Raw genomic sequence first — 16041 nt, forward strand, 5'->3', positions numbered from 1 at the left:
TTACTGGTCTCTACCCACCATCCTGGGTGTGAATCAGCTATATATTCACCGGCTAAGTTAAATATTTAAAAATGTTATTTTAATTATAAAATAAATTTTTGAATATACTTACCCGGTGAATATATAAATTAAATGACCCTCCCTTCCTCCCCAATAGAGACGCAGTGGGACGAGGAGAAAATTGAGTCTTTGTTTACATAAGAGCTGGGTATCTGGTCGACAGATGGCGCTGTTGGGCACACCCGCAACCTGTATAGCGATCGCTGGCGAGTTTTTCCGTAGAGTTTGTCTGTCGAGCAACAGAGTTGCAGCTATATATTCACCGGGTAAGTATATTCAAAAATTTATTTTATAATTAAAATAACATTTTTCAAATTTCAAAATTCATGTAGTCAGAGCAAAGTGTGGAGCGCTTTACACACTTTCTTAAGGAAAAAAAAAATCTCCATTCTAAGAAATAAGGAAAAAAATAAGGGGACTGAAATAACAAATCTTTTATTATAACATACATCTTTATGAAAACTATGCTGGAAGCAGATCCATAACAAATTCTGATTCATCGTAAACAGATAAAACATCTGAAGATAAGACCAACACCCAATTCCCTATAACTGATATTAAATATCAACCTATGATAAAATAGCTGTTAAATCTCAGCCCATCAGCTTCTTTAAAGATCAATAGTGAATATGACTAAAAGCCAAATGAAGAACCTTCACATTTATCTTCCTTTATATATATATATAACACAAGAAAAGATAATATAAACTTGGACACCATTTCATGAAAAAGCATGAATCCAGTACTGTACACACATCTTCGTATTAAAACATCATCTTCCGCCTTTAACAGGGAAAACTACTCAAATCTTTAAATCAAAATCAGTGAAGAAGCAATGATAAAAAATTAATCTATATCTAAACAATGAATAAAAATACTGTAATGTAAAATAACTTGAATATAACAAAGTTCCTAAATAGAACATGACTGGAATTTATCTAGCAGCGATTAAATAATTAACAAGGATACATAAAATGCATGGATCACAATAACTGGAAAATTATTTTCTCATGGCAACCATGAGCATATAAAGGCAAATAAATCTAATTAGAAAAAAACACTTCTGCTACTTGGAAAACTCAAACAGTCGCTGTGAAGACATGTAAATGTTGACAACTCCCTGGCAGTTAAAACAGAAATACTGTATAGAAGACTCAGTGTGAGAAAATTTAACAAAACAACTAAGATCAGAACCTTGTTTCCACCATTTCTATTTTCACGAAGGTTAAGCACAGATGGAGAAAAAGAACTATCATTCCAAATTTCAATCACATCTACTCACTTAGTAAAAATTAAATCATTCATGAGAAAAAGCTAAAGTCTTCTAATAAAGATATATTTCACACAAATAAATTTCTTTGTTGGATGCATACAATTTAGGCCTACTGGTTGAGCACTAGGGCCAGGGAGGACATTTAGCAACAAAGTGCAACTGGAAGGAAAACCCCATAGTTGCACAAAGAAGTAAAAGTTACACGAGTTGGGAAGGAGACAAAGGAAGGAAGTGAAACAGAAGGCAAAAAAGCAGAGGCATCTAGGGACAGAAAAATCACTTTAGTGGGGCCTAGAGTGCAACAAGTGAGACGGATTAATGGCACCTGCCTCTTCTGGGAGATGCGATGGAAACCAGTCGACCAATATGAAAGAGGGACCAATATAGGAGCTATGGTTAAGAGAACATGATGCCCAGGAGGGATGAGAATGGAGAAGGCTTATACAAAACAGCAACCCCATACAGAGATGGGTATAGGCTGTAGACAATGAGGAAGAAGGATTAAAAGTAGGAAATAACAGTAAGTCACGATGAGTAAATTCTCGATTTAAAAGGCTTACACAAAACAGCAACCCCATATGGAGATAGGTAAAGGCTGTAGATAATGAGAAAGAAGGAAAAATGTAAGAAATATACAATGAGTTAAGATGAGAAAACTATCGATTTAAAACAAATACATTTGCATCTGAGAGATCCAAATACTTAGGTACTTTTTTAGTTATCTAGATTCCATTTGCAGTCTTGTGAAGAAGATCCATCACAGAGATACAAATTTATACCAAGTGAAGTGTTTTTCATAAAATGGTTAATTTAAAGGCCATGGATAATTCTTCATGTAATTTGAGAACAAAGCAATGCAAAATAACCTGCCAAAATGTATACCACAAGATGAAAAGTATTAAGGGATATTTCAGTGGCATGATATGAATACTTCCAAATTGTGGATACTTCAACCAAGGATATATTAAGTGTATAATTATACATTTTAAATAAGCAATTACCTTGCATAAGCAGTACAGAAGTTGTGAGCAGCAAAATTGCTTGATTAAAAAAAAATATCTGATTGCATTTGCTTCCTTATCTTTATCGAGCAAAAGGCACAAGTATATCCTTACTGCAGATCTAAAACCTCTCTTGAGCTAAGGTTATCAAGTTTTTATATATATATAAATCTACATTAAATGGACTAGCATTGAGAGACTGCTAATACACCTCTCTATTTTGTAACTAACAACCAGATTTGCAACCATTTCTTGGTTAAAAACTGATTGCCCTCTTACATTTACAAATAAGCCAGTTAATGGCAATGCAACTCTCGTATGAAAATATGCACTTGTAGATACACTAAGATAATTTACTAATGGACACTATCTTTGTCATCCAACTTCCCAGAAATGCTAAAAAGCTACACATTCACCTGTAAATCATCTATAAACTAGACACAATTAATGTTAACCAACATCTAACTCACATGCAAGGAAACAGTTTAAAAATGCAAGAATCTTGCATTGAATTCTGGTATACTAATATACACCCGAGTTTCAAGATGGTGTTGGTATCATTTTATGAGTCATTTCAAATATAGAGGAATTACTTTACACAAATTAAAGTTAAAACTACATCTTGGAATTATCAACTGGTTAGACTTCGTATGAAACAGATATATAACAGAAAGTTTTAGAAGAGCAATTATCAATTCAGTAATTATCATTTTTACTTGCAAACCTTGTAATTATGAACTTCCTGGTTGTAACAACTTTGGCTGCATAAATCTGCCACATTTGTGGATTTCTTGATAAAAATGGCTAATCTGAAATACAGTGATAAGCTTCAGCTGTGGCACTCATCATTCTAAAACATCCGAGGGATGAAGGCCATTTGAATTAAGTGTGAAGTACATACAGTACATACTTCTGCTTAATGAAACATACTTCAGTTCCACCAACTTACAGTCTAGGGTATAAGTGAAGCTTTTATCAAGACCCTGCTACCTGCTTTAGTTTGTCCTGAGATTGCTATTGACATTATAAAAAGGTCATTAATTTATCTAAATATCTGTGAGATTGCCTTTAAAACGTTGTGTCACCTATCACCTAAATTATCTAACAGAGGGCTAACTGATGTGGATTATAGGAACTATTCGCTATTTTAGCAAAAACGACACTAAATAACTCAGGCTAATATGAAAAGAATACAGTACAAATGAAATTTACAATGAAGTCTACTATTTGCCCAAAGACATGAGCTCTTAAGATATTATTGTTCCACTATTTAATAAAAAACAAAAACAGCTTACAATACACAAAACAAGGAATTACTCTAATTATCCCTTATTCTCCAAGTTGCCATTTACTGATATTATTATGACAGAACGGTTATATCTAACATATATAAACCTATTATACATATAAATATGCGGTCCTAAAGTCAGGGACAGAATATAATACAAAGGTTATTCAAAAACATACTGTACTGAGATGTTATCCAGTACTGCCCTAAAATTATCTAACTAAATCCAACTACCCCTGAAGTTTGTAATAATAACTAAAAAGAACAGGGAACACGAAACAGTTGGCCAGATTGTCTTCAACTCTCGATAATTCTTTAAACCCACCTTTCAAAATTGTAGCCTCACAAATCTATTCATTCTCTAAATTTCATTGCTGCTACCTTGCCCTCTTTCAGGCATCATCATCGTCCCACTCATCATCGTCCTCTTCCTCTTCGTCGGAATCATCCGACTCCGACTGAATGGCCTGAGCACGGACCAGCAATGCACGACTCAACTGCAAAGCCATTCCTTCTAGAGGAAGACCATCACCTTTGGGGCCACCTTCGTGGTGATCCTTCACCTATGATAGCAGAGGAATGTAGATTATTATAGGAAAAATCTGGGAGTCCAAAATAAAGGTGAATATAGAGATGGAACAGCCATAAATAATGTGTAAGATGAGACAAAATTAGAGAAGGAAACTAACAATGCATGATAAACATAAATGGAGAAAAACTTTGAAAGAAAGGTTGGAAGAGCAACCACCATGGAAAATGAGGAAAAGCTCTGATGTAAAGAAAATTTTCCATGTATGGAAAAATAAATATGAAAGATATAATCCTAGATTAAGGACATCTGAAAATGTATAAAATATAAAAAAATCAAAAGGTAATCTAAAATAATATAAACTATCTATAATAAATCAGTCTTTACTAGATCATTGGACATGAACACAATTTATACATTTATTTCAAACAAATAACTAAAAATTAAACATCATGACTTATAGTTTAGTTTACCTTAAATTTCAGAGCTTATGGAAAATCTTAATTCCAACCAAACCCATACTCAAACTTTTAAGCAGTGTCAAACCAAAACCTCAAAATGTATTTGAATAATGGCAAAAACTTATAATAGCATATGTCATGACCAAATTTCTTTGCATCATTTGGAAGTTGTAAAATGTTTCTCATATGCCATATAACTCCATCTTACTTTCAGTACAGTATACAGATTTTGTAGGTGACTTGCTCTACACTTTTTTTCCCCACTTCATTAATTCCTTAAGCTTTCCTTCTTTCTCTATATCACTTGTGCGTTCTTCTCAAACCAATTCTATATTCTTCCGCAACCCTTCTTCCAGTGTATTGACAATATTTCACTATTTTATGAATGTGAATCTTCAATTCCTTCATCTGACTTTAATCTAATTCCCTGTCAACAAGAAACAACATAGCAATTTGGAAAGAGGCTGTCCCAAAATCCTAAATACGAAACGCAATTAGTTTGGTTTAAATAACACTTAATACATTCACATTACAAGGAAATCTGTTCTTTAACGTATCACTGTCTTTCCTCTCCAAAAAGAAAATGTGAGAAAATTGAGGCTACAGTTAAATCTTAGAATATTTCTTAGCTCTGAATGTCAGTAAAGAGATAAAACCATCATCACATCTCCAAAACGCCTGATGTCCACTAATGCGTTTAGCTGATGCTAAAGCTCAAATCAATCCCATTTTAGCTGTACATTGAAAGAAAGATCTTCCACAGCAGGGATGGAAAAGCCTTTGAAATTGTTTTTGAGGTAGTTAACAACAGGTGGTGAGGGCATGCGAGTAGTCCCACCCACACCCAGAGAAATGAGCTTCGTGAAATATGATCCCTAAAATACCATAACAGCCCTGCAACTTACTGGACATTTCCTGCCTCAGCACTCTACTTAAGATACCTAATGTCAATAATACTGTATTAGACCTCAAAATATGAAGCTTTTAGTTGAAAGAAAAATCATTGTTTTTTTTTTTTTTTTTTGTTAGGGTATCATTTTGAAAGCAATGCATAGCATGATTTAGATTATGATAGAAATCACATGGATCTGTTGGATGTGGGATATCTTGACAGGGTAGTAAGAAAAAGCTGAATACAAAACCTTAATTATCATGTAAACAAATACAGATTGTCTTTAAAACAAACTGAGATGCAGGTATTATTATCCTTTTCATCCGCAAACTATAAATTTAAGATTGACCCTCATGAATAAAAAGGACTTTGGGTGAAACTACTCTACATACAAAAATTAATTTAATACTCACAGTCTTCAACTGCACTCCGCCTCTGATCTGGTCCATCAGCTGACTCCTCGAGTCTGTGACTGCCGGCCTCTCTATGGGCTCCACTTTCTAAGGGGACAATTGTAAGAATGAAGGAACAGCACATGGCTACTGGCATATAAAAATCAATGGATTACTTATGGCACTTTAAAAAAAAAAAAAAAAAAAAAAAAAAAAAGTTCAATGCTTGTTTTTATTGTAAGCACACAAATATAATGTGAAGTGATTTTGTATCGAGCTAAAGTTGTCTAATTTGAATAAATCAGAGAATGTAACAATATTTACATGATTAGATGTCTTAGTATAAAAGGCAGAGGGCATAAAAAGGATTTATCTCTTCTCAGAAAGGACCAAATATGAAATTGGTTTACTGGACTCAAATTTGAACTCACAAAGAATTTACTCTAATATCAAAAGATTGAGAGAAAAAATCCCATTTATAGAAGGTAAAGCAATACTGTGCTTCACACTTGTAGCTCGAAACTTTATAAAATTTTCTAGAGAACCTATGCTTGTTCAAAGTTATAAAAACTTATACAGCAAAGTATCTAAATATATTAAATGAAAGCCTCAAGAATAAAGATTCTTTAAGCACACTCTGTAAAGCAAATATAAACAGAAAATCATTAATCTAATTAGTGTTATTTGTGACTATAAGTTTAACAATCCCAGTAACAACTTAATTTATTCTTATGAGGTGACCCAAAAGATTTAATTCTTAAAAACAGTAAACATACGATTGCAAACAAAGTGTACTTGCGCACAAGTTCTTGGAACGTAACCCATTCGCAGGTAGGGGTAACTTTGTTACAGAACAGTATTTCATTTTGTGATTTACGACTTGAAACTTCAGTAATCATAAAGGTTTTTTAGGTAGAAACTAAGGGAACATCATATGATAATGACAATGCTTTCTATAAAACGTATCCTTATTCTAATGCTGTACAGTATAATATTTCTGAACTCCTGTAAGTGCATACTGTACTCAAAACTCAAATGTCAAAATAGTGCATATTCAAAACTCAAAATTCAAGTTAAAATTTTTTTGGTCTCCCTATTTTCTACTCTTCCTTAAAATCAAGGTAATATACCCCTAATCCAAAACTGTAGAGAGCAAAAAGCCTTGAAAGCTAACAAGTGGACGACAGTTTAACTGCAATCGACACCTGTTAATAAGCAAGCAACAAAACACAAAATGCTATGTGCAGTTCTTTCTTTGAAAAAGTGCAGCTTTGTTTATGCTTCAAAAAAATCAAAACACCCGTTTAATAACCAAAAATACCAAATATTCATTCAAAGCTTGATATTACTTGCATTCTAATGCATACATGTTGCATTTCCATATGAACTAACAACCTATCAAATCCTACATATTTTACTTTCTACATACAGTAGAAATCCTCCAAACATCTAGTGCTCTTATATTTCTCTTCTCTAACTATACTGTATTTTGAGTCAATTTTTCAAACTGGAAGTTTACAGGCATAAATGAGTAATCCAGTCGGCAGTGTAATTTCCTCTGCCCATGTCTTCCTTGATTCATACAGCTGCCATCCTTTCAAAATACTCTCATCTTCCATTGTAGTTAAAACTTATTCTCATTCTCATCTTTCCTCTTAATCATGCCTGATCTTGAAACATTACACTGTTTACCATTGCCTTGATTTCAAACAGATAAAAAGGTTACCTGATATTCATACTTCTTCTCCAAAATTAAAAAAGAAAATATCCCAGTTTCTTTCCTCTTAATACACATGCCTTTAGTACACTAATGAAACATACTGGCAATTAATGGCAAGAAGCAATGGCACAGGGCCTCTTGTTATTTCAGTTTTGAGTTATTCCCTACCCTCTTGACAACACAAGTAGGTGGGGAGGAGGATGGACATGTATATGAAAATTAGGCGAGTAAACAATAACATAATCTAGTACTATACTGCATTATACTTCTATTTATTTCTATGAACCACACCCGATGTTCATATTTCTGGCTCCCACAGGAGGTTGCTAATCTTTAGACATCAATGTGCACCATAGGAGGAAGAAGGTTTGCGGGTGCCAAGTATGAAGCAGAAGGGTGCTGCCAATCCTCTTCCTTCGGAGTCTTTCCGTTCCTGGAAAGGTGCTAAGGACGTATCACCTGATTGTGCAGTCTCTTCATAGAATTCCTGTGAGCTCTGCCCCGTTGGAGTGTCATCAACGGTCAGGATAACACTTATGAGAACTTCAAGTTCCTCCTCTTTTGTCTCATCTTTGTCTCATCACATTGTAGTTAGAATATTTTTCCCCTTTATGAACGAAGTTCAAAGACCAATCGATAGTTACTGTGTACACGTGAGTTATACTGTTTCTCTCCCTGTGGGAGATGGTGCTGCTCCAAAAGTCTCCTTGACTCCCCTCACTGAAGAAGACAAGAATGCAATTTCAATGCAGAGGACTTCTGTATGCGCCCTTACCTGTTAGCATGCACTCTTGCACCAGCGAGAGCTCTTCAGTGAGCCTGCATGTTCCTACAGAAGAGCGCCCTCAAATACGCTCCTGTTTGTGTGCCCATAAATGAGTTCCTGTTAGCTCACCCACCAGCATTCTCCTGTACTTCCAACATGAGAGTTCTCTTGTGGGCAGGAGCACTCCTACAGGACCGCACCCTTATCTGTTAGTGTGTTCTCTCCTCTGCACTTCTACAGCACCGTGTTCTCATTTGTTTGCACAGCCATGAGTCCTCTTCTGAGGGCACCCACACTCCTACAGGAATGAGCCCTCATCTGTGTGTGTACACTCATGAGGTCTGTCCTGTGTGTGCTCATGCTCATAAAAAAAAGGATAAATCTAAACAAAACAAATTTTGATCTAGTTGCCTATAATTGATACAAGAGCAAACAAGTTCAGGTTTGAAAAAAAGCCTTTGTAACAACACCTCTAGTATACTTGCTCCTAATTCTTCTAAGCCTTCTTCATAGTAACTCATTTCGATAATAAAAGCATCATATAGTGTTTGCATTTACCCAGCAAACATTAAAATGTGATGAGCAAATGGTTGAACTTGGAAGCAAACCAAACACAGGGCCTTCAAAAAAATGATGCAACCGATCTACTTTGGCTATGCTCAACCCTAACCCTGAATATTAAAGAGCTAAGAGAATCACACAATATGAAATGCTATCCACAAATGAAAAACGAGGTTGATTTAGAGCACTTACTTTAGCAAATGGATGGATATAAGTATCCAGACTACCAACTCGGTCTTCTGCCTGGCAATATAGTTGTATAAAATTGCAACTTGGAATGCAGGAATGGAAGGGTTAAGCGGCAAAAGGATCTAAAGTAATTAAAGAATGTGAGGTATTACGAGAGGATCTCGACTCTGTAAGGCACAGTAAATATTCAGAACCCTTACTGAATGGAACACTATTACTACTATACCCAACTTAGAAAGTCAAGTTAGGGCAAACAACGGGGCAAGTAAGATAAAAATCACTGCCTACAAGTGAAGATTGACTGGCCTTCTATGGTTAAACAAAGAAAGCTAAATAAGTCAAGAGGTTTGAAGCCCATCACTGTGAAAACTTATGTTGTTAAATGCGTATTAGAGAATGGTGCCAACGTGTTCTATTCATCATCATCCCAGCTACAACTTCTCTAAATTTTCCCCAGAACTAAAAGAAAGTTTCATTAGCACAGTATTATCCCTATGCAGTAATTACTTATAAATCTAGAAGAAGACAACTTAAAAAGCAATAAAACTTTATCACAATCTGGTATAGGTGTATGCCGAGTTAAACCGATGTCGACAGTGAAACTGGAAAAACAAAAGAGACTCTGGCACTATACTTCTTGCCATTAACTGCTAGTGAATCGCATTATATTAAGGGTTGTGGTGGCCAAGGTGGTAATGTCCAAGATTGGCAAACGCCAAACTGGGGTTCGAGTCCCGCTCAAAATCGTTAGTTCCTTTGGTCACTGCAACCTCCCCATTCTTGTGAGCTATGAATGGGGGGGTTTGGGAAAGCATATAGGTCTATCTGCTAAGTCATCAGGCGCCATTGCCTGGTCCTCCTTGGTCCTAGTTTGGGTGGGCCCTGGTCATATATATATATGCTCAGACTCTAGGGCATTGATTTGCTTGATAGGGCAATGTCACTGTCTCTTGCCTCTGCCATTCATGAGCGGCCTTTAAACCCGTAAACCTTTAAAAGAAGCATGTGTCTATTGTGTGGAAAGAAAATGGGAATTAATTTTAATTTAGTGGTAAACATCAATAAACCGAACTTCTGGAGAAGAAGCGTTATGAATATCATGGGAGGTTTGTAGAAATGAACTCTCATATACAATTTCTCACTGAGTATCTCACCAGAGAATAATTTTTTCCAAAATGATTTCTGCAAAAACTCTCATCAGGGTAAACATCATACAGTAAAAGGAAAAGCCTTTGGCTTTTAAAAAGGTTATTTTGATAATAAAATAAATTTTTGAATATACTTACCCGGTGATTATAATAGCTGCAACTCTGTTGCTCGACAGAAAAACTCTACGGAAAAATTCGCCAGCGATCGCTACACAGGTAGGGGGTGTACTCAACAGCGCCATCTGTTGTTCAGATACCCAGTACTCATTGTAAACAAAGAACTCAATTTTCTCCTCGGTCCACTGTGTCTCTATTGGGGAGGAAGGGAGGGTCCTTTAATTTATAATCACCGGGTAAGTATATTCAAAAATTTATTTTATCAAAATAACATTTTTCAATATTTAACTTAGCCGGTGATTATAATAGCTGATTCACACCCAGGGGGGTGGGTAGAGACCAGCAAAATATGTTTACATCATATGAGCTAAGAATTTTTATTTCATTTTAGAAGTTATCAAAATAACTAAACAAAATAAATAGGTACCTGGTAAGGAAGTCGACTTGAACAATTACTCTGCCTTTTTAAGTACGTCTTCCTTATGGAGCCTCGCGATCCTCTTAGGATGCTGAGCGACCCCTAGGAGCTGAAGTATCAAGGGTTGCAACCCATACAACAGGACCTCATCAAAACCTCTAATCTAGGCGCTTCTCAAGAAATGACTTTGACCACCCGCCAAATCAACTAGGATGCGAAAGGCTTCTTAGCCTTCCGGACAACCCAAAAACAACAATAAAAACATTTCAAGAGAAAGATTAAAAAGGTTATGGAATTAGGGAATTGTAGTGGTTGAGCCCTCACCCACTACTGCACTCCCTGCTACGAATGGTCCCAGGGTGTAGCAGTTCTCGTAAAGAGACTGGACATCTTTAAGGTAAAATGATGCGAACACTGACTTGCTTTTCCAATAGGTTGCGTCGATTATACTTCGTGTGTCCTTACCTTCAGCAAAGCTTGGTCTTCCTCATTCAGATGGGAATGAGCTTCTCGTATTAACAGTCTGGTAAAATAGGATAAAGCATTCTTTGACATAGGCAAAGATGGTTTCTTAACTGAACACCATAAAGCTTCAGACGGGCCTCGTAAAGGTTTAGTTCGTTTTAAATAGAACTTAAGAGCTCTTACAGGGCATAAGACTCTTTCTAGTTCATTTCCAACCATACGATAAGCTTGGAATATCGAACGATTTTGGCCAAGGTCGAGAAGGCAGCTCGTTTTTGGCTAGAAAACCAAGTTGTAGAGAACATGTAGCCGTTTCAGATGAGAATCCGATGTTCTTGCTGAAGGCATGAATCTCACTGACTCTTTTAGCTGTGGCTAAGCATACCAGGAAAAGAGTCTTTAAGGTGAGATCTTTCAGGGAGGCTGATTGTAGCGGCTCGAACCTGTCTGACATAAGGAATCTTAGTACCACGTCTAAATTCCAACCAGGTGTAACCAAACGACGCTCCTTCGTGGTCTCAAAAGACTTAAGGAGGTCCTGTAGATCTTTATTGTTGGAAAGATCTAAGCCTCTGTGACGGAAGACTGATGCCAACATGCTTCTGTAACCCTTGATAGTGGGAGCTGAAAGAGATCGTTCTTTCCTCAGATATAAGAGGAAGTCAGCTATTTGAGTTACAGAGGTACTGGTCGAGGATACGGATACTGACTTGCACCAGTTTCGGAAGATTTCCCACTTCGATTGGTAGACTCTAAGGGTGGATGTTCTCCTTGCTCTAGCAATCGCTCTGGCTGCCTCCTTCGAAAAGCCTCTAGCTCTCGAGAGTCTTTCGATAGTCTGAAGGCAGTCAGACGAAGAGCGTGGAGGCCTTGGTGTACCTTCTTTACGTGTGGCTGACGTAGAAGGTCCACCCTTAGAGGAAGTGTTCTGGGAACGTCTACTAGCCATCGAAGTACCTCGGTGAACCATTCTCTCGCGGGCCAGAGGGGAGCAACTAGCGTCAACCTTGTCCCTTCGTGAGAGGCGAACTTCTGCAGTACCTTGTTGACAATCTTGAACGGAGGGAATGCATATAGATCTAGATGTGACCAATCTAGGAGAAAGGCATCTATATGAACTGCTGCTGGGTCCGGGATTGGTGAGCAAAATATTGGGAGCCTCTTGGTCATCGAGGTTGCGAAGAGATCTATGGTTGGCTGGCCCCAGGTGGCCCAAAGTCTCTTGCATACATCCTTGTGGAGGGTCCATTCTGTTGGAATTATTTGTCCCTTCCGACTGAGACAATCTGCCATGACATTCAAGTTGCCTTGGAGGAACCTCGTTACTAGTGATATGTTTAGACCTTTTGACCAGGTGAGGAGGTCCCTTGCGATCTCGTACAACGTCAGAGAGTAGGTCCCTCCTTGCTTGGAGATGTACGCCAAAGCCGTGGTGTTGTCCGAGTTCACCTCCACCACTTTGCCTTGAAGGAGAGACCTGAAGCTTTTCCAGGCCAGACGTACTGCCAGTAGCTCCTTGCAGTTGAAATGCATTGTCCTTTGACTCGAGTTCCATATTCCCGAGCATTCTCGACCGTCTAAAGTCGCACCCCAGCCTACATCCGATGCGTCCGAGAAGAGAACGTGGTTGGGAGTCTGAACAGCCAGGGGAAGACCCTCTCTTAGGTTGATATTGTCCTTTCACCAAGTCAGACAAGACTTTATCTTTTCGGAAACCGGGATCGAGACCGCTTCTAGCGTCTTGTCCTTTTTCCAGTGAAAAGCTAGATGGTATTGAAGAGGACGGAGGTGTAGTCTTCCTAGTGACACAAATTGATCCACGGATGACAGCGTCCCTACCAGACTCATCCACAGCCTGACTGAGCAGCGTTCCTTCTTCAGCATCTTCTGGATGGATAGCAGGGCTGGGGGCTGATCGTCTTGTTGTTCAGCAACGTCCTCATCAGAGGGTTCCTCATCCGAAACTGATGAGGAAACGGCAACGGAGTGGGCAACGTCTGGCTCGCTGAATCCGGTCGCACTGGTGGATGCGTGACGGAGCCGGACGCAATATCATGGAACTGCTGCACAGTCTGTGAACTGTCAACAACCATGGGTGCGCGAGGAAGCACAGCGTCAACCCGAGACTGTCTAGACCGTCTGGGTTGTGCAGTCAACACCCTACCGGGTTGCTGAGGTTGACGCACTGCGTCAAAACAAGTCACCTCTGCTGGTTGTTGAACGTCCTGAACGTCAACAACCACCTCCGAGCGTCGCTTAACGTCAACGTGCGGCTGGCAACCCACACTGGGTCGCATCGGTGGAGGAACCACCTCAACTGGCAGACGCGAGTAGGTTACCTCAGCGTCAACAGGGCGCACAACCGACCGGTTGGAAGGTTGTTGGCCAGAAGGTTCTTCTCCGCATTTAAGTCCTCTATCAAGGACGCAAGCTTGGACTGCATGTCTTGCAGCAAAGCCCATTTAGGGTCTACGGGAGCAGGTGTGGCAACAGACGCGGTTAGCGACTGAGGCGGAACCGTTTACCATCCCTGAAAGCCTTGTTATGCGTGACATAATAGTACAGCAAAACTTCAAAGGCTCGACAACAGCTGTGAAGTTGACCTGTAAACAACTTGGAGCGTCTCCTGGCTAGGCGCCAGGGAGAGTCTACCAGAATTGAGAAGTCTATCTGGGCAGAGGCATGAACTCCCAAGCCGAGAACTTCTCTCGTGTCATATCAGACTCTCGCTCTATAAACCAGTTTAAAAGAAGGGAAAGCAAAGGCTGTATCCCCCAAACTCCTCCTGGTGAAAAACCAGTCGCCTAGCCAACGTAACGCTCTCTAGGAGAGCGAGTGAGCACTAGCTTAAAAACAACGGCTTCGAAGTAGCTAGGCCTAGTGTAAGCTCTGACGTTTAGGCGAACGAGGAGCAGCAGTTACAAAAAGATCCGGACGAAGATCCTTAAAAAAATCATCATGATTTAATTAAAGTCCATAGGAGGCTAAGCAGCTTTAGGCTCCTCTCCATCTGACAGAGTCCTCAAGGGAATATCAGTAGGAGGGAGAACAGCAACTTCATCTACAGGAACCTTGTCCGATAAAAGCTGAGTCTCTCACTGGTGCATTAATAGCGGACCAGAACGCAACGTCATGTAACTGCTTGACAGTCTGTGAACTGTCAACAACTGAACTGTCAACCACAACAGGTGCGTGAGGCCGCACAGCGTCCACTCGAGACTGCTTTGACTGCCTAGACTGAGCAGTCGAAACAACTCTAGAATGCGGAGGTTGACGCACAGCGTCAAAACAAGTCAACTCCGATTGTTAGTGAACGTCTTGAACGTCAACAGGAGCATCAGCCAGTGGCCTAACGTCCAAATGCGGCTGAAAAACCACACGAGACCGCATCGAGTGTGGTTCTAAACAACCTGACTGACGTGACTAAGCTACGCCAACGTCAACAGTAAGCACAAAGGAACGTTAGGTTGGCTGAAAGCCAGGATATCGATGAGATAAACGGTTAGACTCAACGGACTAATCGGCAGAATAGTCTTCCATAAGGGAGGCAAGCATATACTGCATGTTTTGCCATACAACCCCTTAAGGATCAACGGAAATGGTTGTGGTAATAGACGAGGGTAACGTCTGTGACCGCAACACTTTGCCTACAAAAAAAGACTCTCGGAGTCTGTGTTACGCTTTTGTTAGGCGGCGAGCAGTTATCCGATGACTGCATAGGGTCAGAGCTGTCCTAATGGCTGTAACCAGGACGCTGGACCTGTCCTGAAAGGACTGACTTTCGCTTAAGGGCTTCGAAACCTTGTGACAGGTTTCTTATGCGAAAAGCCTACGGATGGCGAGGAGAAACAACGTCTCTCTCGTCTTATGGTAGGGGAGATCTTGGTAAGATACACCCGATACCATAGAGGGAAAACGTCTGTTCGTTGGTCAAGGCCTCTCGAACCCATAAGTCGTTTGACATTACTTCTCCCCTGGGCTTGGGAGCATGTAAGAGGTCCCGGACTAGGTGAACGACAGGCACGAACAGACGAACCCTCGGACGCAACACTGTAACACTTTGCGCCTCGGACGCAACACTGTAACACTTTGCGCATATCACTTTATCTTCGATTTTCTGTTTTGCACTTATTTCTACCTGAAACACGCAATTATACCCTTCATCAAAAGGTAGTAATTGCGAAATTAGTCGTATAATGCAAGCTCATAATACCAGCAAAAAACAGAAAACATATTTTAAGTTAAAAAGAAAAATCAGTGGCTGGGAAAGAGACTAAACACTAGTTCATATAACTACGTTTTCAATCTCTCACCGCACATAGCCTGGGGACGAGAATAAAAACCTAAAATCGTTTTATCCTTCCTCCCCGTACAGCGACTAGGGACGTGAGTAACACGAGAACAACGTTACCCGCTTGAACAGAACGTTTTCTCTCCTCTCTCTCCCTCCGTCTCGATCTCTCTCTCTCTTTCTCTCTTGATTTCGCACCTAAGAGAAGAGCCCAATTATATATCGTCAAAAAAACATGTTATTTGACTAAAGGAAAAAACTGAAAGGTTTTTCAAATAAAAAGTTCGTTTAAATTAGAATTTAAAACATTTAAGCTAAGAAAGAATGAACAAAACGTCAGAATCGATTTACTCTTACTGCAAAGTGAAACCGTGATACACTCTCTCTCTCTATCGTAACGATAGAGCGCATGTTGAACGTCAACAACTGCGTAGCATAAAAAACTAAACGTTAGTTCATCTTTGAAAACA

The 16041-nt window shown here is 39.2% G+C and overlaps 1 protein-coding gene across 4 annotated transcripts in view; it reads right to left on the reverse strand.

Moving 5' to 3' along the window:
* Positions 1-479: 479 nt before the first annotated feature.
* LOC137632971 (actin nucleation-promoting factor WASL-like) overlaps positions 480-16041 on the reverse strand; it is a 70775-nt gene continuing 55213 nt past the window's right edge. For all 4 annotated transcript variants that reach the window (XM_068365109.1, XM_068365108.1, XM_068365106.1 and 1 more), the window contains 2 exons: positions 5918-6004; positions 480-4185 (listed from right to left, as the gene is read on the reverse strand). In XM_068365109.1, the coding sequence (XP_068221210.1) occupies positions 4015-4185; positions 5918-6004 (258 nt within the window). In that variant the 3' untranslated portion in view covers positions 480-4014. The remainder of the gene's footprint in view (positions 4186-5917; positions 6005-16041) is intronic.

This window comes from Palaemon carinicauda, chromosome 42 (assembly GCF_036898095.1).
Source record: "Palaemon carinicauda isolate YSFRI2023 chromosome 42, ASM3689809v2, whole genome shotgun sequence".
NCBI classification, from domain to species: domain Eukaryota; kingdom Metazoa; phylum Arthropoda; class Malacostraca; order Decapoda; family Palaemonidae; genus Palaemon; species Palaemon carinicauda.